Source organism: Alligator mississippiensis, chromosome 3, assembly GCF_030867095.1.
Source record: "Alligator mississippiensis isolate rAllMis1 chromosome 3, rAllMis1, whole genome shotgun sequence".
NCBI lineage: Eukaryota > Metazoa > Chordata > Crocodylia > Alligatoridae > Alligator > Alligator mississippiensis.
Genome location: NC_081826.1, coordinates 281,840,971 through 281,866,344, shown reverse-complemented (window position 1 = coordinate 281,866,344; position 25,374 = coordinate 281,840,971). Strand labels below are relative to the sequence as shown.

The 25,374-nt window shown below is 42.1% G+C and overlaps 1 protein-coding gene across 4 annotated transcripts in view; it reads right to left on the bottom strand.

The window, feature by feature from the left end:
* Positions 1 to 25,374, bottom strand: part of PDZD2 (PDZ domain containing 2) — a 330,694-nt gene that overhangs the window by 91,627 nt on the left and 213,693 nt on the right. For all 4 annotated transcript variants that reach the window (XM_059725248.1, XM_059725249.1, XM_059725250.1 and 1 more), the window contains one exon: positions 8,377 to 8,791. In XM_059725248.1, coding sequence (XP_059581231.1) covers positions 8,377 to 8,791 — 415 coding nt within the window. The remainder of the gene's footprint in view (positions 1 to 8,376; positions 8,792 to 25,374) is intronic.

Genomic DNA, 25,374 nt, shown 5'->3' with positions numbered 1-25,374 from the left:
AGACAGCTTCCAAGAAAGGGTCAACCACTGAGGCAGTAGCCAAGAAATGATATGAACCGAACAACAAACATGCTCTCTCCTCTTAGCATCCTCTACTGGTGGTCTCCTAGAGGAAATTAAAGTGGTGTCCCCCACCAGAACCAAGAAAAAGCAAACAATGCTAACACTGCCTGCTGTCCCTTGGACTGAATCTCCTCTAGTCCATGACATAAACTGGTAGATTGGCCCTGACCACACCAGCTGGATATCCAACATGCTGAATATATAGTTGTCAGCCTTTACTCTTGTACATCTTAAATATTAACATTCATGACTCCCATTCTCACTAACAGAAACTTGTTCCAAGTGGATCTGAATTTTGCACATGTTCAGTGAAGCAATTGTTTTCTTAAGTATTGTGCATTGCATTCTCAGCTGACATCACCTACAAGACTTCAGAGAAGGTTCTGTTAGAAAGGATCCTGTCTAATTGCTTTATTTTGTATGGTCAGAGGCAGGCCTGTGTATGTGGACTTCTGTGTCTGGGAGTAGCAAATAATTTTGAATACATTCTTTTTTTTAACCGTGTGCAATCTGCAAGCAGGAAAAAGGGCTAAATTAACCTATCAATGAATTGCTCAATGTGACTATCTTCCCTATCTTTAAAGCCAGGTAATGGCCTTGTTACATGCTGCACTTCGAGCTGCTAAAATGTTGATCAGCATTAGTGCTAGTTTGAGTTTGCAGCAGTCACACCTTAAAGCTCAAAACCTTCTCTGACTATCCCCAACCTGCACAGCTGTGACTTGTCACTACAGGGCTGTAGAGCAGGGGCTTGACTAGGAGCTACAGCTGTGAGTTGCCACTACAGGGCTGGTGAGCCAGGACAGGCTTCTAGCCCTGCTCTAAATGGAGGGGTGTGAGAAATAGAGCCTGCAGGGAATGGGGGGAAGAGGGCAGCAACATGCAGCTAGGAGGGGGAGAGTTAATGGGATAGAGGTGGATAATGAAATGGGAACTGGAAGGAAATGGGGGTGGGGGAAGGGTGATGAAATGAAAAAGTCAGCCTCTGAAGAATAAAATTAAAAGTTAAAAAAAATTATGAAGACACAAAGAACTAAATTAAAAAAGGTCTCATATTTTAATAAAATTGGGATTTGGGATTAGGGTGTATGTGTGCATGTAGAGGTAGGGTGGTGCTGGTTGTGCTTCCCAGGGTGGCTGGGAAGAAGCTGTGAAAGAACTTACTTTTGGGGGAGCTACCATCTCTGCCCCAGGAAGGAAGCACCAGCTCATGGGGACCTGATCCAGCCCTCCACCTTGTTCCCTCCCACCCTCCCTAGACACCACTCCTGGACCCATCCATACCCTGCAACCTGGCTAGCTGGCATGTGCTCTGCAGTAAGATAAATAGGGTTGTACCTCTCAGGGTAAGAAGGTCACACCCCCAGGGATGAGAGGGGGAGTTGGCTTGGTGCCAGAACTGCCCCCCAGGCAGTAGAGTTTAAGGGGTGGAAAGCTTGTCCACAGAACAGGAGGATGGAGGAGGGGACACTGCATCCTGGGATGTTGGAGAACTGCAAATCAGGCAGCTTATTTGTGGAGAGTGACCACAGACTACCAGAACATGAGCTGGTTAACATGGGTCAGAGATAAACCTGCCCAGGAATTGCATAACTTTAAGCTAAGTGAGCTATGCTTAAAGCTAGTTTCAAGTGTTGATGTGTGTATGACACTCCAGGAACTAAGAGCTCCAGAAGCCACCTAAACAGGACCCTCAGTTCCTTCACCCTGTCTATTTGATGCATCCAATCCTTCACCGGCCTTGTATAACAGAAGATCTGTCCCTGGATATGTTTAATCCAAAGCTATATTTGAAAAAAAATCCACCCTTCCAGGTCAAACACAGGTTTGACCTTGTGTACTTTCAGGCCCAGAAATGTGTGACAACCTACAGCACAAACCCCAGTATGATTCATGTTACCTTTCTAGAGATCTATATTGATGCCAGTGACAGAAAATTTACCCAGCTATGGAAAAGAGTTATTAAAATGGCTGCCTTGACATTTGACAACTTTTTAATGCAAAGCAAGAAGAACAAATCTGGTTTCCTTACTGAAAGAAAAGGGTCTCGGTAGGTAAGCCTGGGAATTATTTATAATAAAAATAATTTAAAATGTAGATCCACAGAATAGGCCTCAGGCAAAAACTCTGCTACTTGTACAGAGTGACCTCCAGGGAACTATCTCCATCACCAGACTTGTTGTTGACATCATTTCCTTGGCAGGGGCTTTCAAAATGTTATCATCCATCGCAAGCACCTGAACTACATAATCCTCCTTTCTAAGAATCTGTTGGAGCCATTTGTCGTCTTCAACCATCGTCATCTAGATTGTGCCTCCACTCCCCTACTTTCGTTTTTCCTTTCGTCTTCTGTTGAAATTTTATTTTTAACTGAGGTAAATGAAATCCTCAGCCATCCCTGATCTGCAGTGTTACTACTCCATAAATAATTTTTTTTCATAAATATATTCACGTGCTCATTATGTTGCTAGGTTGTAATGACCTTTTATTTGCTTCTTGAAGATCACTTATCACATTGCTCTAAATTTAGCCTTGGACCATGTAGGCATCAGTAAAATTTAAATCACTTTGGTTACCCCCACTCATACTATGGCTAATTTTGCATCCATCCAGTATTAGAATCCTACGAAATTTCTATTAGAATCTTTTACTTTTGTGTAATAATTTCAATACCCATCACAAAAAAGTAATGCATGTAGCTAGCTTTGTAATCATGACTTATACCTGCAGTATTAGAGCATTAAAGAAATAACATGCTACGCAATATCAAATAAGTCAGTTTGGTTTAAAACATTTGCACTTAATTATTCAAGCATAAAATTATATGAATATGCATTCAACTAAAGCTTCCATCTTCCATCCCAGAAAAGAATATTCCAAAAAAATAGTAGTTACGCCACTTATTTATACCACTTTCACCATCCTAACACAGACAGAAATCCTCCCCACCCACCCACCCCCAACTAGAAAAGCTTTGAAGCTAAAATGGTCTCAGACTATTTGTTTGAACAGGGTCTCTCAGCTGAGACCTGTTGAAAATACTGCAGTACAAATATTAAAATAGATGCATGCACCCCTGTCCCACCCTTCTGGTTAGTCCATTTCTGTGAGGCATGTCAAGATAAAGCAATAAAAATCCTGCAACTAATGGTTACCAGACTACACTAGACTCTTTCATAAAAGGGTTTCTGGTACAGTTTAAGTACATAACAAAATATATTTATCATTTATATTATTGTTTAAAATGCAAAAATGAAGCTTTTGCCTAAATCTTAGCCAAGACAGGAAAATCTGATTTGGAAAACCCATAATTTCCTTCATTTGGTCATTTTTCAGCTTATCCCACCAGTCCTTCCCTTTGCAACTACTAGCACAATGGTTTATCAGAGGCTAAAGCTGCCCAGTAGAAGATACAAGCTCAGAGATTCTGATGTTTATCTTCAAAATGTTCCCAGGGTGGGAGTGACTAATACATATCGATTGTTCTTAACCATTGCACACAATGCCCACTGAAATCAGCCTGACTCCCTTTCTAGATAAAGTATTATATATGTGCCTCAGCATGCTAAACTCATTCTGACAGGCAGATTTAATGAATTGTTAAGGTTGTGTGCTAGACTATTCTTTACAACATTAACTGTTATGCAAGAAGAGGTTGTAAAGAGTATTTAGGTTTATTTACCAACAATGTTAAGATAAAGAAAAATGTAATCAGCTCATTACAATTAAACATGTTAGCTATCAACTGGTTAATGTGGTATTTATGCCTTATGACTGTCTAGTGGATGAGCATGAGTGTCTGGAAAAGCTATTCCACTAAGAGCTGTACCTGTCCAACAATCTGCCAAAGTCTAAATGGGGGACCAGAAGTTAACCTCAAAGGACCTCCAGAAATCTACTGATAAGAAAATGCTGTTTGCTGAATCTTGCATAGGTTTTTAGGTCCCAGTTTCATGATTTAGTTTTTTCCTTTCAATTTACAATAGAAATTTACAGTTATTTATAATTTACAATAAGAAAACATCAATTAGGCAGCACCAAGCCAAATGTGGGATGAAGTAAATTTAAAGTGAGTAACAATTGTGATGCATGGCTGAATCTGTCTAGAAAACACTCCTAATGCAACAGCTCAAAGACGTCCAGAATAAAACGAGCCTCATGGGTTCAGTAAGATATAACAGCCGATGACAAGTGGATGCAAGCTGAACTCTTCTTTCCAGACTTCCCTGAACTTTGAGTTTCAACAACTTCTTCATACAAACATGCCAAAGGAAAAATGCAACAAATATTCTAGGACAGTCTTTGACTTAAATAATTCTTCCATCTGTTCCCTGAGGCAGAGGAGGAGGAGGGGAGTAGAGGCTGCTAACATGAGAGGTTCTTATACAGTTGCATTCAAGGTGGGCCTTCTTGCCTTTTCATCCCTCTACAGCCATCCAAGGCCTTACTGCAATTTGGCCCTCTCTCTCTGCAAAATAAATATGCATCAGAAGGTGCCAGCCTGGTTGCACTAGACAGTCAGGCAGCTCACCTGGACAGCAAATAGAGCATAGGTACTAGGAATGCAGAGATCTCCTCCAGCAATAATAATGCCCTGCCAAGCATGTCATCTTGCTCCAGAGTCCAAATCATGAGTAGGTGATTCAGTCTATGGTTATGAAACGCCCAATTTTCCATTGATACTCAGAGGAAACCTGTAGTTTGTAATGGGTTTTGTGGATGACGTTTTCAAGTTTTCAAGACACCTTATATGACTTTGAAACTTAAGTGCCATTTTCAAAAATGACCTAGACACTCTCTCATCTCCCTCACTGTCTGGAGGCAGAAGATGGACAAGCTCAAGTTCCTCACAATCTGGGAGAAGAAGTCAGTCCTCTGTCTGTGTCATCTCCTGGGTTGTCATGGGGGATGGCTGTATGCAGGCTGCCACCTCCCAGTGTTGTCAGTGACCTGGGAGAAATGGGCAGTGTCCATGACATAGCAGGGCAGGGCATTACTGTGCCCCATAACAATGTGGGAGAGCTCTTCATAGCAGGTGTCTGTAACTGTGCAGGTGCTGGGCACATGGTTGGTATCTCTTATAATGAAGCACTTTTGGCTTTGAGTGGCACTGCTGCCAGTCCTAGTTGTGTTTATGGTCTTCATTTCATTTACACAGCAATCCACTCAAACACTACCTGGTTCCAGGGTCTACCCCCAAGACCCCCAAGTTCTCCTCCTCACTCTAAACGGCAAGCAGGTCTACTACCTCCTCCCAACAACAGTTGGTGCCATACTTGGAAGGAACACTGGAAGTGGTTGAGGGGCCATAATTGAGTAGCACTGGGGATATCCACTGGTTGTGTCCAACTCAAGGACATGGTTAGGGAGCACAGAATGGCTGGCAAATCTTCACGGTAGGAAATAAACACATGGATAAGGCCACCTATGACCTGTTACCCCTAGGCTGTAGAGTTCTGTCCAAAATACCAGAGCAGCTACTCCAAGTGCCAGAGCAGCAGGGCAGGGGATGGGGGAGGAAGCACTGCATTGTGGGATGCCTGGGTGGTGTCCTGACAATCAGACAGGTGCCCTTTACGATATTCCAGAAAAAAAACACAAAAGTGATACCACATTTCTCCCAGAACACTTCAGTTGGCTTTGTCACAGGTCTAGAAACATGTACAGGTGCATGCAGTTTGTCACGAGACAAGACCATTTATCCCACAACAAATATGATAATCTGTCCACACCCTTAGGTGGTTAAGTCCCATCACTTTCAATAAGACTTAAGATCCTGCTTTCAAAAAAGTTTTACCCATTGTCTATTAGGAAATAAACCTCACCCACTGACTTAGTTTGCATACTGCACCAAACAGCTCTTAAGTGACAGCCTTCAAACCCTGGTGATCTAGATTCCTGTAATGGTTTCTCAAATTAAAAAAAAAAAAAAAAGAAGTGCAGTGCCCTGCCATTCCTGTTTTTAGCCATCCAGTATCCCTATGTTGTTCAGGTGGAAGTGAGGGATAATTAAAAACACACTTGCGCCACACCTACAAACAAATAAGTGTTCCTTCTAAATTACTGTGTCTCCCAACAAGTTTCACTAAGATTTGCCAGTTAAGGAACAGACCAAGTCTAAAGTTTCAAGCAAGTTGGCTAACCTTACACATTAAAATACCTTTTTATATGCATTTTGCATTTAAAAGAACCCGGTATTTCTCATGGGCTATAGTTGTTCTGAATCTCAAAACTGACTTTAAAATGTCTTAAAAACTTCAAGATGCATTAGCAATAAATGGCTGAAGATTACTAGCTTTACTTATTACATACACCAGCTTTTCACCTTATAATAACTAAGTAGGTACTTTTAATTAGCCATACCCAAAGCATATTTAAGTAACGTTCTAAAAGGCCAGGAGCCTTTCAAACAATATAAGTCTTGATCTTTTAAACAGAACTTCTTCCATGTGCACACAGGTGCATGTGCACACACACAACACACACTTCTACACATTTCAAATCATGTTTTTCAAAATTTACATAACACATTTCTCTTCATTGTATCATGTAGAAAGTAGTCGTCTATCTAGCTGACAGGAAAAAGGGTACAACTAAATCAGTTAGTTTTAGGATTATTATTTAAATACTTAATATGAAGGATCATTAGTTTGAGCAGCATGTTTGTACCACACCTGCCTTCATTGGAATTTAGCAACATGGACAATGACTCCATTAATTTATTATGAACTTTGAACTCTTAAAAACAAAAACAAAAAAGCTGCTGTAATAAGTCCCAACCCCAACAAAGTAGTATTCACATGTTTATTCTATCAGTGTCTTTAGAAAGATTGCCAGGAACTCCGAGGTCTTCTGAAGACAACTATTCCAGTGACAGTTGTACTGTGAAATTTGATCAAGGTTTAGGTAATTTTCTCAGGTCTCATAAGGCTAAAATTCTAAGTCCTGCATGGCAGCAGAATATTAGATCTCCACTCAGAATGACAGGAAAAGCCATAAGTCCCCCATTCCAGAACAATAAAACTACAAATCATCCATCTGGGAAGTACGTACAAAATATACACTATTCACTCCAATTGTTGTCTCAACAAGAATTATACTCAAACTGTACATAGGCTCTATCTAAATGTTCAGTCCTTTTATAACCAAGCCTGATAGTATTTTTTTCAATATGAAAAACAAAGCTGCTTAGTTCCAGTTTTGCCATTAAGGCTTAAGTTTTTCAAGGCTCAGAACAGTCAAACCTGCAGCTACAAAGGCTCAATTCAAGAACAAGCCAAGAATGAAATGCTTGCATGCTGTTTGCTACTCATGCCTAAGCATCACCATGGCTTCACAAGTGCAATCTGTTTCATGCTCAAATCAGCTTTGCGGCAACACCGCCTTGGCCCCTCTGTCAAATCACTAGACTTTCCCCTTTACCACAGGTTGGCACGGGGAAAAAAATATACAGATACCCACTGCTCTATTTAACATTCATAAACTGGTATACCAATTCTTTACACGTAATACCATATTTACCATATCTGAATACAAGATGAGGTCGTCCCTCATTTGGCATGGGGGGGAAAAGCCCCTTATCTTATCACGTACAAGGAAACCTCACTAAACACATGGTCTATCAATAAACCGATGTCAAAAGCAGCATGTGCTCAGCAATGGAAACCACTATGAAGCAGATTAAGTGCAGCCAGCACTGAGCGTGACTATAAAATACATGCCCACATTGAGCAAACACACTAATGGAAACCTACCACAAGGATAAGTTAATGCAGCCCATCTGAATAAGACATACGGCACTGCCCATTAAGCAGAGTCCCCCTCATTGCCAACTCTTTTTCAAAGTCACAGTGAGCCACTACACTGCATTCATTTTTACTTACTCTTCACTCCCTGAGCTGAGCTGCACCTTTCTTTCCCTTTTCCAATGATTCCTGTTTGTAGCAGTGAGAGGGGGCCAAATTCAAAACAAGCCTGCAATAATTAGATTCTATACCTGAAAAATTATAACGAATTTATAAATTTAACATATGTAGAATCTAATTATTTGTGGGGGGTCATCTAATAATCAGGGCCATCTTCTATTGGAGTATATACAATACTTATCTCTAGTCCTTAGCCCTGAGGGAATGCACTACCAACCAGCAGAATTTCAAATTGAGGAAAGAAGATTGCATAAGAAGTCTTTGACCTTGTAGCCATTGCATTAAAACCAGTAATGCAGTTTCACATGAAACCCTCAATTTGCTTGAGCCAAGCCTGCTGCTTCTTTTTAAAAGCCCAGAACAAAACACTGAAAACAAGCAAACATACCTGTGTAGGCAGGTCACCTGCTCTGAAGTCTGGAATGCTGCCATCGGAAAGACGAGACTTATACTGTCCTTTGCTTTGAAACTGTTCCTCCATGCTGCTCTCCATTTCTGATGCCTCTGGCTGTGAAGCATCCACCTCCATAGGGGGGCAGTGTCCATTCTCATTCTCTGAGGTCTGGCTGCCTTTGCTTTCCTTGCCATCTTTACTGGCTGATGTTCTGGCAATGACCCCAAACTTTCTCGTGCGTTTCCCATTTTGAGCAGTTCTGTCACTTGGTTCTGAGGTAGGCTTTGCTTTGGGTTCACAGCTATTGCTGTTGTTGCCATTTGATGGAGGAAGAGGGGCTTTGCGCTTAATGCGACGCAACATGATCAGGTAGATGAAGCCGCCATTCCAGCACTGCTCAGCCAAGTAACTGCAAGGAAACAGATGAGTCTGCATTATAAACACATCGCTATAAAATTCACACTGACATACCGGCAACAGGTATATACATCTCACTAGGTATTAATGCACCTTCCAATGCAATTCTTTGCCTAACTAAATTGTTACCAAATGCAAGAATATATTAAAATGCCTTGAGGCATCAACAAATAATCTCTTGATTTGCTATCAGACACTGTAAGATGCACAGACCCACCAAGGAATTCTGAGCTCCAGCTTCAAACAAAGCTATTTCACAGGCAATCCTAAAATACTCCCCACTCTTCAAAATGCAGCTTGCATATGAATCAGGGAGGATGTGTTCAAAATGTGTGGCTTCAAAAACAGTGTGGAAACACGCTAATCACACTTAAGCACACACAATGGCAGATAAATACCACCGAACAGGTCACCTTTCACACTTCAAATCCTGGGGCAGGGCAAGAACACAGCAGAGGGCAAAAGAAAATACAAATGGTTTCTCAATGGAAAGTAAAATTAAAAAAAGAATATAAAAAATCTGCAGGCATCAGCAGCCCACACTGTATCTGCATCTGAACTGGAGCTTCCTCAGGGAGATAAATCTCCAGTTTTGGTTGATGTGCACGTGCCGCAGGCCAAAGGACTGCTTGTGTCAGCAGGCTCAACTCCAACAGCTTCAGTAGAGAAAGGCATTCTGCAATAATCTAGAACATATGGGGTCTAGTTAATGGGAACAAGATGCACTTTCCACTACAGAGCATGTTCTGGTCAAAGTACGTGAAATCTCAATGACCTGTCCGAGGCAGTGGGAAACCCTCAGACTTTAAAGTGCTCTACGGAAGACTGGTCCCCAAAACATCTGTGTGCTTGAGTAATCCTTTAAGTCATCATATTTAGTCTTTGGTCAAAATGCAATGACTTCCATGGAACTACCCATGAATTCAGCTTTGATATATTCAGGGAAAACATATGCCTTGATAAATTCCTTAAATGTTTGGGTTCTGAGCCAAGGGTGTAACCAACTGAGAATACAAATAGATGGGAATTTGTACTGAATAGGTTTATAGGTATCCTTTCACACTAATTTAGGCCTTATAATTGTTGTCTCCTTTGCTGGTGAAAGCAGAAAACCATTCCAAAAATATCAAGGACACTTGCTCTAACTGCAGTGAGTAGTATTTACTAAAGTATAGCAGTTGGTAAATGTGCAGCAATATCATGTTACTGGTACAGGGGATTAGATGGTAGTTGTGGAGGTAAAGCAGGAACATCTTTGGACTAAATAATATAGCAGACATGGTTGTGAGAGAAGGAGAATCAAGACTGGACTCTTCTCTGCCCCCTGAGTTCTCACTCCCCACTGCCCGTGGAGAAGCAGATTCTTAAATCCGTACATTTTAAAACTAAGGTTTTCTTTCATTTGCTCTGGCCCTATTCCCTTGCTCTACTGTCCCGCTGCTAAGCCCTCTTTTGGCAAAATAGAAAAAGCAGGCATAGTAATCACAGAAAGCTGTTACTATGCAATAGGTTTGCTGGTGTCTGGGGAGTCAGTCAGCGGTTTCAGTCGTTATTCCTAAAAGCAGAGGCATCCCCATCAGACAAAACACACCCTACCAACAGGCCCAAGTCAGTAAATCGAACCACGGAGACCAGTGACTGGATGCAACATCTGACCTTAAAAACAGCCTCTACAGAACAGGATTGAAGTACAGTAGATAAGTTGAGAGGAATGTTTGTACTGATCAGATCATACCGGATTTCCTATGCAGACAGGAAGGCAGTCCCCAGGACTATCCATTCATCACTTTTCACAGTTACTGTAGTCATTTCTGTTATTCAGAAGAGAATAAAACCAGCTTCTCTCCTCAATCAGCTACAAGCAGGTGACACAGCACAGCAAGAACCCATCCCAGTGCAGAAAGTTTTTGATGGGAAGTTTTTGATGTTCAGTGGTCAGTTGCACATATAAGTCTTCCTTGTATCCAAAGAAAATGGGGCCTGATGGGTCAGTTATAACTTACCAAGAGAAGAGGAGATATTTTGATTGCCAAGTTTTAAAAAAAATAAAATAAAATTCTTCCAATCAACAGAAAAAGGCCAGTTTTTTCCAGAAACAATATGGTCTGCCTGTTTTTCACATTCATCTTTCAAGCTCAAATTTCAAGGCAGCCAGCAACGTTGATTAAAATTCATGACTCTGGCTTGCAGCAATACTATTGCACTCTGATCCATCACACATAGACGTGACAGCGCTGCTGCTTCTGAGGGAGGGAAACAGGAGAGGGACTCCCATCCCATAGTTTAAGGGGCTGGTTCTGCCCACCATGCTCTTCACATACATGTGGATCTCTGTATTAAATCACCGAGGCATTTTTAAGCACTGATAATCTACTGCATTCACTCAAGCACTAATGCACACACCATTTGAAATGAGAGAAACAAATCACCTTACAAACGTGACAAATAGTCATTTTATACGGGAAAACAAACCTACCATTTAATACCCTTTTCTGACATCTATTTTATTCCTAGCATGCAAAATAATCGAAAAGTTCATTTTATAAGTATCCCCTGCTGACAGAAGGACAGATCCTCAGCAGCTGTAAGTGGGCTAAGGCTCACCAATTTCACTGAAGCCACATTGATTTATTCCAGAATTATCTGTGGCCCCTGTACTTAACTCACAAAACCTGCAGTAACTCACGTTTTGATGCTCACTCCACGGCAGTTCCTAGCAGGCAGTGCATTTCTATGAAAAATAAAAACATGCCAACACAGAAAAACAAAGGAGTATCTCTGAATGTCAACAACGAGGCGAGCAGCCACATCACCTCCGGCACTGATCTTGTCAGCTCTTTCAGGTAAAGGGAAACCCAGGTGCTGCAAAAACAGGTGCTGGTTATTGAGGAGGCGGCGCTGTTCCCTCTGAGTCAGTGCCCAAGCTATGCTGGAAAGGCTGAACTGTTGGAAGTCAGCTCCCTTTCTGTAGACCTGTACAACCGAGCTTGTGACCACCTGTGGTCATTTAAATGCACCACCGCCCTCTGCCAGGGTAGAGTTGTTAACCAGCGAGTTCTTGCCAAACTGCAATCTGGCTAACTCTTCAGTCTACTTAGCTAGCTTCTTTTTCCCTTCCAGTTTTGATTTCACTTTAGACTGAAAAGACTTCAGGGCTGGAAAGAAAATAGATGGAGAACACAGCAAGGCCAGAAGCACAAATGCTTATACCTGAATTGATATCACTGGTCGATCAATGAGTCATGTCCATATCAAATAAATTTGATCAAATAAATTTAATCTGTCCATATCAAATAATCCATATCTTTCTAGTAAGAAGTAGAGTTTGGTTTTGCATTTAAGGCTAGTTACACTATTAATAATCTGTAGCAGCATTTACTAGAAGGCTAACAAAATAAATGACATGAAATTAACTGACTCAAACAGAATATATCAGATAAGTGGATTTACACTGATTTTTAATTTGCACCTCTGTAAATCCAGAAGCATCCTCTGCCAGAAGGCAAATGAGGGCTGGATTTAATAAACTATTTGTTCAGCTCCTATACTTCAGAAACTTGCACAAAAGCTAGACAAGATACTTTTCAGGGTTTCCAGAGTGCATAAGCCAGACAGCCTTTTTATTGAGTCTGGCCCCAGCAGAACATTCACAGGGGTTTCTAAAAATCCAAATACCAGATGGTTTTCAAACAAGCCAAGCTGCAAGTTGCTACATTATTCTGTGTCAATGGCTGTGTGCAGTAAAACTCAACCCAGATTTGGAAGCATTAGCCTCTAGTGGAAAGGTATTTGTTTCTCAATGTTGTCTTCATCCCAAAGCTTTGTTTGCTTGCATTTGTTTTGGTTTTTTTATGAAAGTATAATGAGGTTTCAGCTAATCCATTTTATTGAGGAGAGGCAGGTATTGCCATTATAAAACAAAAAAAAATTTACCTTCTTTTGGTTGAGGGTGGATTCAACTAAAATCTTTGACATTATAAATGAAGTAACTTAACTTACTTGGCCAACCACTCCTGACACTTCTGAATCACTACTGTAAAATCAGCACACGAATCGGTCCTAATACTACTGATCTTCAAGAATGTGAGCAATTTTACCAGCTCATAATAAAAAACTATGAATACTAGTTCCAGAAACAGAGCGTTTAACTAGAACACTGCCTTACCCACACTTTCTGTAATAATGCTGACATTCACTAGTCTTTGCTGAAGGCCCTTAGCCCAGCTGGAAGGCTGCAACTCCCTTGCAAGAAGGAGGATGGCTCCCCAGCAGACCTGCAAGAGGACTTTTATCTGCACAGAAAGAAACTCCCTGGATCTTTCCCTTGCATGCAAAGGAAATTCATTATGGACCAGCTTGCAGTATTGATGAGGGACTGCAGACTTTGCTGAACTACATTTGACTACTACGTCATCTGCTTGCTTTAAGACGTGGTTAACAATTATGAACAAAGCTGTACAACACCTTATAAGGCACTATTAAATGAAGATGCCAAGACTGCATTGCCAAATTTCCAGTCTCCTCTCCAACAGTTACTGCAGCAAAGCAACATATTTTAATAACCAGCTGGTAGGCAGACACTATTTTATTTCCATCTTTTAAAGAGATGAGTAAACTGAGGCAGAGAATGGTCATGCCAAAACTTACACTGGAAAGTAACATCAAAATCAGGAAGAAAACCCAGTGATGGGCAATACTAAAAACTCAAAGAAATCATTTACATAGAATAAGTGAACCCAAAACCTTGTTTTAACCACAAAAAACATGACTGCACCTAAATTAGAAGATTCACTGAGACGTCTACTGCGAATCGCTCCTGCCTCTGTGCTCTGAATTAATGCCAGTCAAGCCATTTTTCTGCTTTGATCTTCCTTAAGTATTAGCTATGGTTAGATATGAGCATAATGAAGATAGCCTGAAGGAGATGAGGCAGATCTCCTCCTCCTCTCATAAGAAAAATCATCCATTTACTACGATACAGAACCATGAAAACTGGAGGAATAAAAAGTGTAAAACAATCCCTGTTGATGCATTTTGTCTGTTGGACAATGAACAAAGGAGTTGCAATACAGTTACCTTCCTTACTACATGCCCACCTGTTTGACAGCAGTGTCCCTAGTTCAGGGGCGGCAATTATTTTGGGCGAAGGGCTGCTTACTGAGCTTTGGCAATCCAACAAGGGCCGCATGACAGGCAGCCGAGGCAGATAAATATTAAATTTTCTAAATTGTTTAGGGGCTCCATGGGCCAGATAAAGTGGCCTGGCAGGCTGCATCCTGCCTGCGGGCTGCATTTTGCCCACCTCTTCCTAGATAATGGTACTTAAGGATATATAATATTCTCTTTCCATCAAAATTATATAGGGAACTTGCATCCTCTTGCTTCTGTGGCTATTGTGTGTACAACTGCCAACTCCCATTTCTCCCCTATACCACTGAGCTGATTGTTGCAATTATATAAACCAATACATTTGCTGAGCTTATTCCAAGTTTGCTGGCATGTGTGAAGTGTCAGACTCAGAAATGGTATTTTAGGATAAAGTAAACAGAAAAAATTCCCAGACTTGACAAAAACATGTTGCAATGAACTGTCTCATCACATTTGTTGAAACTGTGCAATGACACTTTGACAAACAGAAATGAGCAGATTGAGCCATCAGAGGACCAAAGGCGGCTTGGCAGCCATAAGAAAACATCTGGGTTTCTTGTATAAACAAAAGATTTCAAAGCATGTTTATTTTCTAATAATAGTGCTACTTTGCAATGATAGTATTAATACTATTTTATATTGCTATAGAGCCTTTTACACTGATAGATCACAACATGCTTTACAAACCACATATCACCTCTGACACCCAGCCAAGTAGTGTACTGAGCATATTTCACAACAGCGAACAAGGAGAGAAGTATTTAGCAAAAGAGATTGTGTTTAAAACCTCTACCCAAAGTGCCAGGGGACTTATAATGTCCATCACAGACAGGACACTACATTTATACTCTCCTCTTAAAGACTGATTCAGTTAACTACTTGAAATTAAATATGGTCTACTTTGAAAGGCTGAGTGGAGCTTGACCAGATTCAAACTTGTGATGTCAGGGATATACTTAAAGCTGAAATCAACAGATCATCTCTCTCTAACAGGCAAAATTATCTAACTCTGCCTTCAGGTAAATATAGCAAACAGCTCTGATGACAGCTAAACCGTCTGATCAAGTGAGAGTCTCCACAGCAAATCCTAAAGTAGGAGACACCGGAGTCGTGCCAATGGACAGCAACTTAGGTTCCAGCCCATTGACAGCTTGGTTTGGCAGACATAACATGAACCCATTCTAGGCTCTTTCCTCCAGGACAAAGCTTTTGCGTCTTAGGGCAGCGATTCAAGTCGTCCTTAAATTATGCTGCAATATGAGGCAATTGGTTCAGAGCAGCCCTGATCTCTGAAAGATGCACACAGGCTTGTCTGGATGGAGGAACAGACTGAAGGTATTTGAGTTTTACCAGAATCAGCCTGAGACACCCCCCCTCCTAGGCCAGCACCATCTTTTTAGGCCCCTATTTACAATTTCCCCATCTCTGTAGCCTCTCCCTGACAGAATTTGTGCTGCGCAGTCCAAATATTAGTTTACACTGACAGACACCAATACAAACCCTCCAGTGAATGTGGCCCCTTCACAAATTTATTCTGGTAAAATCAAGCTAACACACACCAAGCACAAGAACAATCCAGGTGGTTTCCAGCTCAATGGCCCATCCCCAACAAGCCCTTTCCTGTCTTCGATTGTACATGTGATAACACATGGAACAATGAGGATTGCAATGTTCTCTACCTGTGTTGAACAACAATGGAAAAAAAATGTAGAAACATGAGAAAAAAAATCAGACAAGCAGCCAAGCTGCTCTAAAAATATCCATCAAGTTAATACAAATGGCCTCAGGTAGGTAACAGGGCTCCTGCTTCTTTTTGATGGTAAGCAATTTTGAGTCTATGATTTCTTGCCAAGAATAAGCAACACTCCCACAGTCACATCAGCTGCAGTTCACAAAATAATATTGGTTTTCTGGATAGCCAATGCCTGAGCACCGGGGAAAGAAGTTCCCCCAGTACATTTAAAGTTGACTTTATATCTTTGTGGCAGATTTTTTACCAGTAGCTTTATAAAAAGGGGTGGGTTAGGAGAATGAGAAGAGAACTGCTGTATTTTGAGAGCATGGATGGGCTTATGGTTAGGGCTGTAGTTTAGCACAGAGATCTGGGTTTGATTCCCTGCTCTACCACAAATTTCCTGCAAGGCAAGAGCAAATCTCTTGGTTCCTCATCTGCAATGTGCTGATAAGAGCAATTCTCTCTCTCTTTCAGAATTATGGTCATGAAGACAGCAAAGCATAGGTGACTGGCAGGGGGTGCACATGCCCCCCCGATGGGGCCGATGCCCCCCTGATGGCTGACAGCGACGCTGTTGGCAGGGCTGGTGCCCCCCCCGACAGGGCTGCTGACACTGGCAGCTTCTGCGGGCGCTCCCCAGATTCAGGAAGTACCAGTCACTCATGCAGCAAAGTACTTTGGAGCTCCAATAATGGGGGAAATTGTATATAAAGGAGACTTTTTTGTTTCAACTGGAACACCAGTTATAAAACTGATCCTACATGCTGGAGGATCTGAAACCTGAATGGGTATTCTTTCAAAGTCAATCACAAACAGTAAAATACTTTATGGATCACAGTTGTGATGAGGAAAATAATAAGGGTTACTAAAGTTAGACTAATGCAAAGAGAATAAAGGGTAGTTCTTCCCTGTTCTTTTCATTGCAAAAATATTTTTGGAAGAGCATTCAGTACTTATGAGAAGATGCCAAGATAAGCCCTGGAGCCATCTGCTAAACCCAGAGAGCACAAGGAACAGCAACATGCACCTCTTCCACACTGCCTGAACAGGGAAGGACTGCCTCAGGAGAAAGATGGCAGCTTTCAAGCCTAGACAGCCCTTGGCAATGCTGATAAAGGAGTTCATTTTGATGGCCATGGATTATGTAAAGCCGACACCTAGTGCAATTCCTTGGGGATAGGATTGCCAGTTTGCTCCACATAAACATTTAGTGATTCACTAATTTAACCATGACACAGTGGAGGAATGATTTATTAAGTGAATCCTAACATCCAGACTCTTCAGCCTGGAAAAGTGCAGGCTCAGAGGTGAGCTGGTGGCCACCTATAACTTTATCAGGGGTGTTCACCAGGATCTGGGGGAACATTTGTTCACAAGAGCACCCCAAGGGATGACAAGGTCAAACGGTCACAAACTCTTACACGACCATTTCAGGATGGACATAAGGAAGAACTTCTTCACTGTCTGAGCCCCCAAGGTCTAGAATGGATTGTCACCAGAGGTGGTTCAAGCACCTACTTTGAACGCCTTCAAGAGACATCTGGATGTTTATCTTGCTGGGATCCTATGATCCCTGCTGACTTCCTGCCCCTGGGGCAGGGGGCTGGACTCAATCTTCCGAGGTCCCTTCCAGCCCCAACGTCTATAAAATCTATGAAATCTACATTACTAAGGTGCATGGGTTCAACAGTTACAGAGAGGGTTGCAACCCACAAAAGCATAACAGCACCTATCACTGCGCCTGAAGACACTGGGGACGTAGACTCTCACTGCTTCTTGGGGTCAGATGCCACAGAAAGACGGCAGCAAGAGGAAGAGAAGCTGTTTTATTAAGCATTGGGGGCACACAGCAGTGAAAACTAAATCAGTCAAACCATCAGAGGGTCTGGTCTGCCAGTTAAGCTCTTAGCTGTAAGCATCCGTGTAGCTGACAGCATGTGCATTGCCTATGATTTTCAGTTATCAAGAAACTAAGGCATTTAAAATGACCAGCCATTGGTTTACTGGGGTAAAAGCACCATTTTTCCTGTAACAGGCTGAAAGAGGATTAAGCTACAATAAAGTACAGTCACCTCAGTGCATGCTTTGTCACTGTTAGTTTAATTTGTTCTCTGCTTTCATAGTTGTTTCCCACCCTCCAGAGAATAAACCAAAACTCAGCTAATAATAGCTTGTCATCCAGGCTATATAAAGGCCAAAGTCCTTTTGTTTGGCAAATCCCATGCAGTTTGATTTCATTTCTGTCCTGTTTTTCCCATAAGGTTTTGAAATAGTAAGAGGCCAGATCCTGCTGAGTGCCTAAAACAGGACATGGGCCAACTTTAATGCCTACAAACCCCCTGCGCAGCACCTGAGCTGGTCACCTTCTGTTTTGACCTGACAGTTTCACAGGTATTTGCAGTCCTGCCTTCTGCACAGACCTAGAATTACCTCAGCCTGAGCAGCTGTGCATTCAGGGCAAGATCCAAAAATCATCTGCATGCCTAAACAGCAAGGTAGGCAGAATTTAACTGTCAAAACTAAGAGTGCAACTCACAACATGTCATCCAAACTGCTCAGGTATTATGATTGTTGATGACAGACCACTGCAAACACCGCTGCTGAGCAGGCCCAAAACTTCAGCCATCTAGGCTGAGGCACCACGATACTCAGCTGTCTCCTGCCCAAGGCTACCTGAGATTCACAAATGAGGCCTAAATCCTATGTGGGGCTTCAGGCACACTCCTGAGCCTGCCTGCTGCATAGACTCAACACAGGAGTTCAACACCACAGGCATGGGGAACGTACCTCAATCTGTTCTGGGGATCCGGACACAGGATACACTTGGACATCATTTATATCCGTTCTGTACACTGATGTAAATAAGCCAGGATTCGGAGAAGACAGGCAAATAGCTATTTTTGGGTAGCTACTCATCCTAAGCATTGTTACAGTGCCTCATCGCTATGAGACAGGGAAGCAAGGAACAGCTCAGTTTGCATTGAACAAACAGCTATCGTGGGATGGCACACAGCACCTCCTGCCAGTTTTGCTCTTGCTTTTTTCCTCAGGGTAAGCGTACAGCCGTATCCACTCAAGTTACACCAGGGATGCAGTTGTCTGTCCGCTCCTTGTTTCCATTGGTGTAAAGGCACCTTACTGTGATGTAAATATATGTTGCTTATTCAAGCCCTAGCCTATAACCTGGTGGTTAAAGCACTCTCCCACAAAGGGAGAGATGTAGGTTGAAACCACCTCAGCCTGAGAGGAGCTTTGCACCCAGGTCTCCCACTTCCTGCACAAGTGCTCTATGTAAAAGTCCCCCCCTATCATCATTACCTCCTCCACTGACCTCATTTTAAGAGGGATGAAACCTGCTGTCTTTCCAAGAGTACTCATAGGCACTTACCCTCAAGAAAAGGGATTCAAGCTCTGGAGCTGGAGTACACAGAAGTGCACTCCCTCGGGAGACTGAGGACTTGTCTAGTGGCAGGTCTCAGCAGTGAGGGGCCTAACTAGGCTCTGCCCAGTGCCGCCCGCCACCCCTTGCCCCCAACATGCACAGACACACGCTCCAGGGCAATACTCCAAATTCAAAATTCAGAGCAGGCACAGAAGGATGCATCTGGAAGGGCCCCACTGATATACTTCAAGTTTGGACAGCATTATGGGCACAGATGGGTGGAGCATCCTTGGGCCCATTGGTGTAGACAAGCCCCAAGCTGCAGAAAGGGACAGGATTTCAGTTATACTGAAATGCTCAACTTTCCTGATTGGCTAGCTCATGATGGGTCATGTTCACTGGTGTGCTGGACGTTTTGAAGGGCCTAAGTGCCCAGACACTGGCTACTCTGGGGCTTCAATATCAGCATGAAGGTCAGTTGCCTAATGTGGAAGCCCTCAAGTCATGCACTAGCCCAAGATGCTCAAGTGCTGTGTCCCCTCTAGGCCTTCACCATCAAATCTACCAAACTTCCCTGTATCTGCTACAGTCAAATAAATGTCATTATTCACAACCTCATCAATACTCTGTACACATATCCAAAGGACTGTCACAGGAAAAACATGCATTCGTTGCCTCGCATTGTACCAAGAACCATGCAGGGTAAACTGATCTTGCACACCATGCAATTAGTTCAAGTATAAACCATTTTTATCAGCTCTGTAATGTACAAACTATTTTTCCTTCTCCATTTACTAACCATGCTTCTCAAATGTCTCTAATTTGACTCCTTTGCCTTCAAAGGAAGGGAATGCAGGGCTCCGATTTGGGAAGGGGCAGTGTAGCTGGATGTTTCATATGCTTGTCACTTCAGTGAAAACAAAGGAAAAGGCACAAAAACAGAGAGGAAAAGTTTGAGTTCCCCACCATTAACAGAGCTTGTGATCGCATCCACCCCTACCTCCAACCAACAAGGATTAGCTCTCATTTTAGTTCTATATCCATAACTCTTCTGAGGACAAATCTGAATCGGAGCTGGGGGATAGATTTGCCAAAGAAGCATTCAGGCAGTTAATTCCAGGCATGACTTTCCATTTCACAAAGATTACAAGAGCCTAACCAGTAAACAGCACCTGTTTTCACAGAGTACAATACAATACATGTGCAGTAAAAAGACAAATAAGTGCCTATTTTCTCTCTACAATAATTGCTGGTACAGAATTAGTCACATTACAGAAAGGCACTCAGATTGCTTCTTACTGGGCGTGTCTACACATCGCTGTATGGTGCTGTGACACCGTGCTTTAGTACTTCCTTTTGGGAAGCACAGCACAGTATGGGTGGTTACTGCGCCGTTCACATGGCGCACAGTTTGATTTTGCCACTATGTTGCAGAGCACTATACCAAGGGAGCATACTGCTACAGTGAAATGGCTGGTGATCACGTGTAGACCCGTGTGATCGCTACATCACTGTGTTATAGATAAATAAATAATACACACACGCACAACCTTTCTTCATCAAAATCTTCATAAGCCTGGGCAATTCTTTTAAGAGAAAGGAGAAGGCCATTCAAATATTGATTTGAGCTTATTTTGTAGATTGTTTTTATTGAGAGTTACTTTTGGGAAAACTTTTACCACGCAGTGGAAAAAATAACTAATTTCCTGTCTCAGTTTTTTCATTTACTTTTTTATTTTAACGTGATTTTATCAAGCTTTTAACAGTATACGGTCATTACTAAATTGTCTTCCCCCTATAGCCCTAATTTCACACAATCCTGAAAATTAAAAGAAAAAAAGATAGAAGCTGATTTTAAACAAACAAACAAACAAACAAACAAACAAACAAACAAACAAACAAACAAACAAACATCAATTTTAGCCATTTAAATTGTTAAAAAATAAAAACTGAATCTTGCCAAGCCTACTTGTAAGCAATAAGATCCCCATTTAGCCTAAATTGTATATCTTCACTATTGAATTATTATGGCAAATGCCCAGACAAAAAAAATGTGTCTCAGATTTAGCTGTCAGACCAGCAGCTAAGTTTAACAATTATACTTTTTCATGAAAAAAATCACTGTAACATACTTTTTGGCAAAGCCAAGCTCTCTGAGTTCCAACATTTGAATAATCCCAAAAGTACCCTTTCTCCACCGCTGTGTGAAAGGTTTTGAACATCTGTCGATAGTGGAAGAGAGCGTGCCCAAAAGTTTCAAAGTTTTTGCCCAGAAGGACTCTCTTTTGGGGGGGGGGGGAGGAGAGAGAAGTAGAATAAATTAATTACCTTTTTTTAATCATTTGGTTTTTTTCAGAATTCAGCTGTGTTTTTAAAAGCCAGATCGACAGCCAGGGAGAGACCAAAGTGCAGGAGCTACAACATGAGTTGAGGACAGACAATGATAGAACAGGCTCCAATATGCCTCAAAATGATCCTGGACAGACCATTTTCAGGAGGAAGAGGATCATTCATTCTCCACACTTCCCTTAACTAAGGACTTACTCTATCATGCCACAAGAAGGAGGTTCGGGACAGAAACCACTCATACAGTGCTGTCAAATCTCACAATTGTATCACTAACCTTACAGTACTGGGTGCTATCTTAAAGTCTCTGTTCCTGGAGGCAAATGATTAAGGGAGAATCTTTCTTCTCATTTAAAAATACTGCCTAGCCATTAGGGTTGCAGAATAAAGTTTGAAACTAACTCAACTGCACCCTAGACACAGACACCAGGAGGAAAGAAAAAACAGCTTTAAAAAAAACCCTTTTAAGTCTCTTCATTTTTAAACCAAATCTCATTATGGGAAAATGGGGGAGAAGTGGCTGACTGAACTCTTGGAATTGACAGTAAGGCTTATTTCACTTCAGCCTGCAAACAGCCACCAAATGGTTCAATTTTCTATTGCTATCATCATGGATTACATTTGACCAGGTTAAATGGCTCTTTATCCCATCACGAATCCCAGAATGACTCATGCTTCATTTAACCTTCAGTAGTTTTGTAAAGAACACTTCTGGCTTTTCAGGACTACCGCTTGGGGTGAGACTTGGTTTAGCTATTTAACAGAGCAACTTTGTTCTAGGCCATTGCAGTATGCAGTTATCTGTGCATAAAATATACAGCAAATCAAGTGAGTGAACTGCTTTCATTGCTGAACACAGACCTGTTGAACCACGATTCCTTTGCATGTTGTGACAAGTTCTTCCCCACTCTGATCCAATCCGCGTCACCACCACTCTTACTCAGTAGTTTCTGTCAATGACACCAAGCCTTTCCTCTCTCATTCCTAAACTAGATCCTTGATACGCTTCAATTTGGCAAGCACAGAAGAGTTGCCCTATCTCACCCAACTAAACTGAAACAGTTTTTGTATATACTCATCTCTAAGCTATTCTTTTACAGATGCTTCTGAGAAGCAAACACTCCACATTCAAGTGCGGTGTATTACACTAATTTTCTTTTTCCCCAGACAGGCTTATTATCTTAAATTGAGCTTGACAGTTTCAGTTAGCACAACTCAAGTGTGAATTAACTCAGCAGTTCTCAGTCGCCTTGAAAAAACCAAGCCAGCTTGCCAACATAACAGGCAGCACCCAATGGCTCCCAGCAGTTCTGCCAGCAGGGCAGTGCTCTGAGACTCAATACAGCAATTCACCAAAAAGAGCTCTATTTTAGGAGAACAGAGAAAAAAAGGAGTCAAAATGGGCGGCGAGGCTCTCTCTGACCCCAGCTCATGCCACCACCAGCCAGTGGTCCCCACTGAGACAAAAGCCATGTTCTACTACCTGCTAATGCAGTTAAATCCTGGAGCTCTTTTTCCCAAAGTGCTGAAGGGTCAGACTTTAAACCTTGGCACTGATGAGCAGTTCCTGTAGTTTGCACATATTAGAATCTGATTTTGATTTTTTACTTTAGAAATATCATCTAGAAAATTATGTTTGAAAAAATTCTGAATAAAAAGGCAGGTATATAGGTTGCAAATCCAAATGCTCCAAAGTTAACACCAACAGTGGCATGGACAAAACTAATTTCCTCACTGCCCTTGCACACGTGTGACACAAAAGCTTCTTAAATAATGCAACCACTGCCTATTTTTTTTTCCACAGAACACCTCATACACTGCTTTTGATATAGGCAAAAAGGGGACAGACTTAAAGTTGCACAAAGAACAATGAATCTAGTATTTCCTAACTTTTGCATGACTCTGCAACCCAACTGTTTTGTCCCACCCACACACAAGCATGGAAATGCAAACTTCAAAAAGTCAGTACTGGAATTATTTGCAAACGAAGCCTGGACACTAGAATTTTTCATATAATACAATTTTAATATGATACAATGTAGTCAACAATTCCAGTAGTACAAGTTACACAGCAATGGCTCAGGAAACATCCTTCAAAATCTTCAAAAATGGCAGCTAGACCAATTAACCGGGACAACCAAAAAAAGCAAGCACAGTAGCAGTGTGTTATTTTTGAGAGCATGAGACACAACATGACTTTCACCTGTCACATCTGTTCATGTCATGCATTTGTCCCAACAACAACAAGGCTGTTTCCCAAACTGCTACTGCAGACTGCCAGGATTTACAATGATTTGTTCTCATCTTCATCCAATTCAGCTGGCCAAAACAGCCACATTGGACACTATCATTTCTATGGGCTAGTTTACCTCGGCTACCATCAAGCATTCAAAATCTCAGCACAGAGTGAAGAAAAAAAAAAAACAACTTTAAATGGTTTTCAGTTTAAAATAATTACACATTTCTTTTAGCTGTGGGAATCCCAACAGCCTTTCCCTCCTACCACCCAGTTCTTCATTCACTGAACGAAATTGAATCACCGAAAGTTACGGTTGGAAGGGACCTCAGGAGGTCATCTAGTCCAACCCCTGCTCAAAGCAGGACCATCCCCAACTAGATCATCCCAGCCAAGGCTATGACTAGCCAGGTCTTAAAAACATCCAAGGATGGAGCTTCCACCACCTCTCTGGGTACCTGTTCCAGTGTTTTACTACTCTTCTAGTGAGAAAATTCTTCCTAATATCTAACCTAAACTTCCCTTGCTGCAACTTGAGACCATTGCTCCTTGTTCTGTCAGCTCCCAGCACTGAGAACAGTCTAGCTTCATCCCCTTTGTAACCACCCTTCAGGTAGTTGAAGGCTGCTATTAAATTCCCCCTCATTCTTCTCTAGGCTAAGCCCGGTTCCCTCAGTCTTTCCTAAATCATATCCCTTCAATGACTCTCTCCAATTTGTCCACATCCTTTTTGTAGTGGGGGGCCCAAAACTGGACACAGTACTCCAGATGTAGCCTCACCAGTGCTGAATAGAAGGGAATAATCACTTCCCTTGACCTACTGGCAACACATCACTACCCCTTGCCTTTTCTGCTGCCACAGAACAATCTCTGTGCATCAGCCAGAGGGTGCTGCTAGAGACAGTTGTTCAGTGATTCCTTTTTCTTAGGGCTAACACTGCAACCTTACTGCCTTCTCCATCTCCCCTCACTCAGTCTGGTAACAGGGACTGATATTTCACCCCAAGTGGTAATCCCCAGCACGACAGCCCAATGATCTGCTTTGATTAAACTAATAAAACCATCACAATTATTATATACATTTCATAGCAACCCAGCCTGGAAATGTATTAAGTCCTTGTTACAGCAGAGACTAACTGCAAAAGTTCAAGCAAAAAGGGGCTCAAGCAATAGTACACCTTGCCTAGAATATATGTACAATACTTGGAGGAAAGGGGTGAAGAATTAAAGATGGGGCTCCAGCTGCAGGAACTGTAGACTGTATTAAGGGCTACTTCTGGCTTGCATGTGCTTATGGTACCTGCAAAAGTCTCTGGACCCAGAGTCTCCAGAGCCACTGCAAACGCATCAGTTGATGCTCAGTAGGAGAGCACATACCGAAGAAAAAGCCACACCCAAGCCTGGAGCATGCTGCAGCTTTTGGACAACCTGGGCTGCAGCCTGGCACAGACCAGGAGAAGGTAAGGGCAACTTCACCATTCTTTCTGTAACAGCCAGAAAAAATGTCCATATATGCCAGGAACCTCTGGCAGAGACAAGGCGGTGGCTACCCTTTTTACAGGTCCCCTCTTTACACCGCTGAGTGAGCTGTGCCACAGCCAAGAAGCATCAGCTAGATCCATCCCCGGGCTCTGGACTACGACAATGGGGAGAACAGGATGGAAACCCTGAATTTAGGGAGCTAAGCACAAGCATGCTTACAGTGGCCCTGGAGTTTCTCATGCTCAA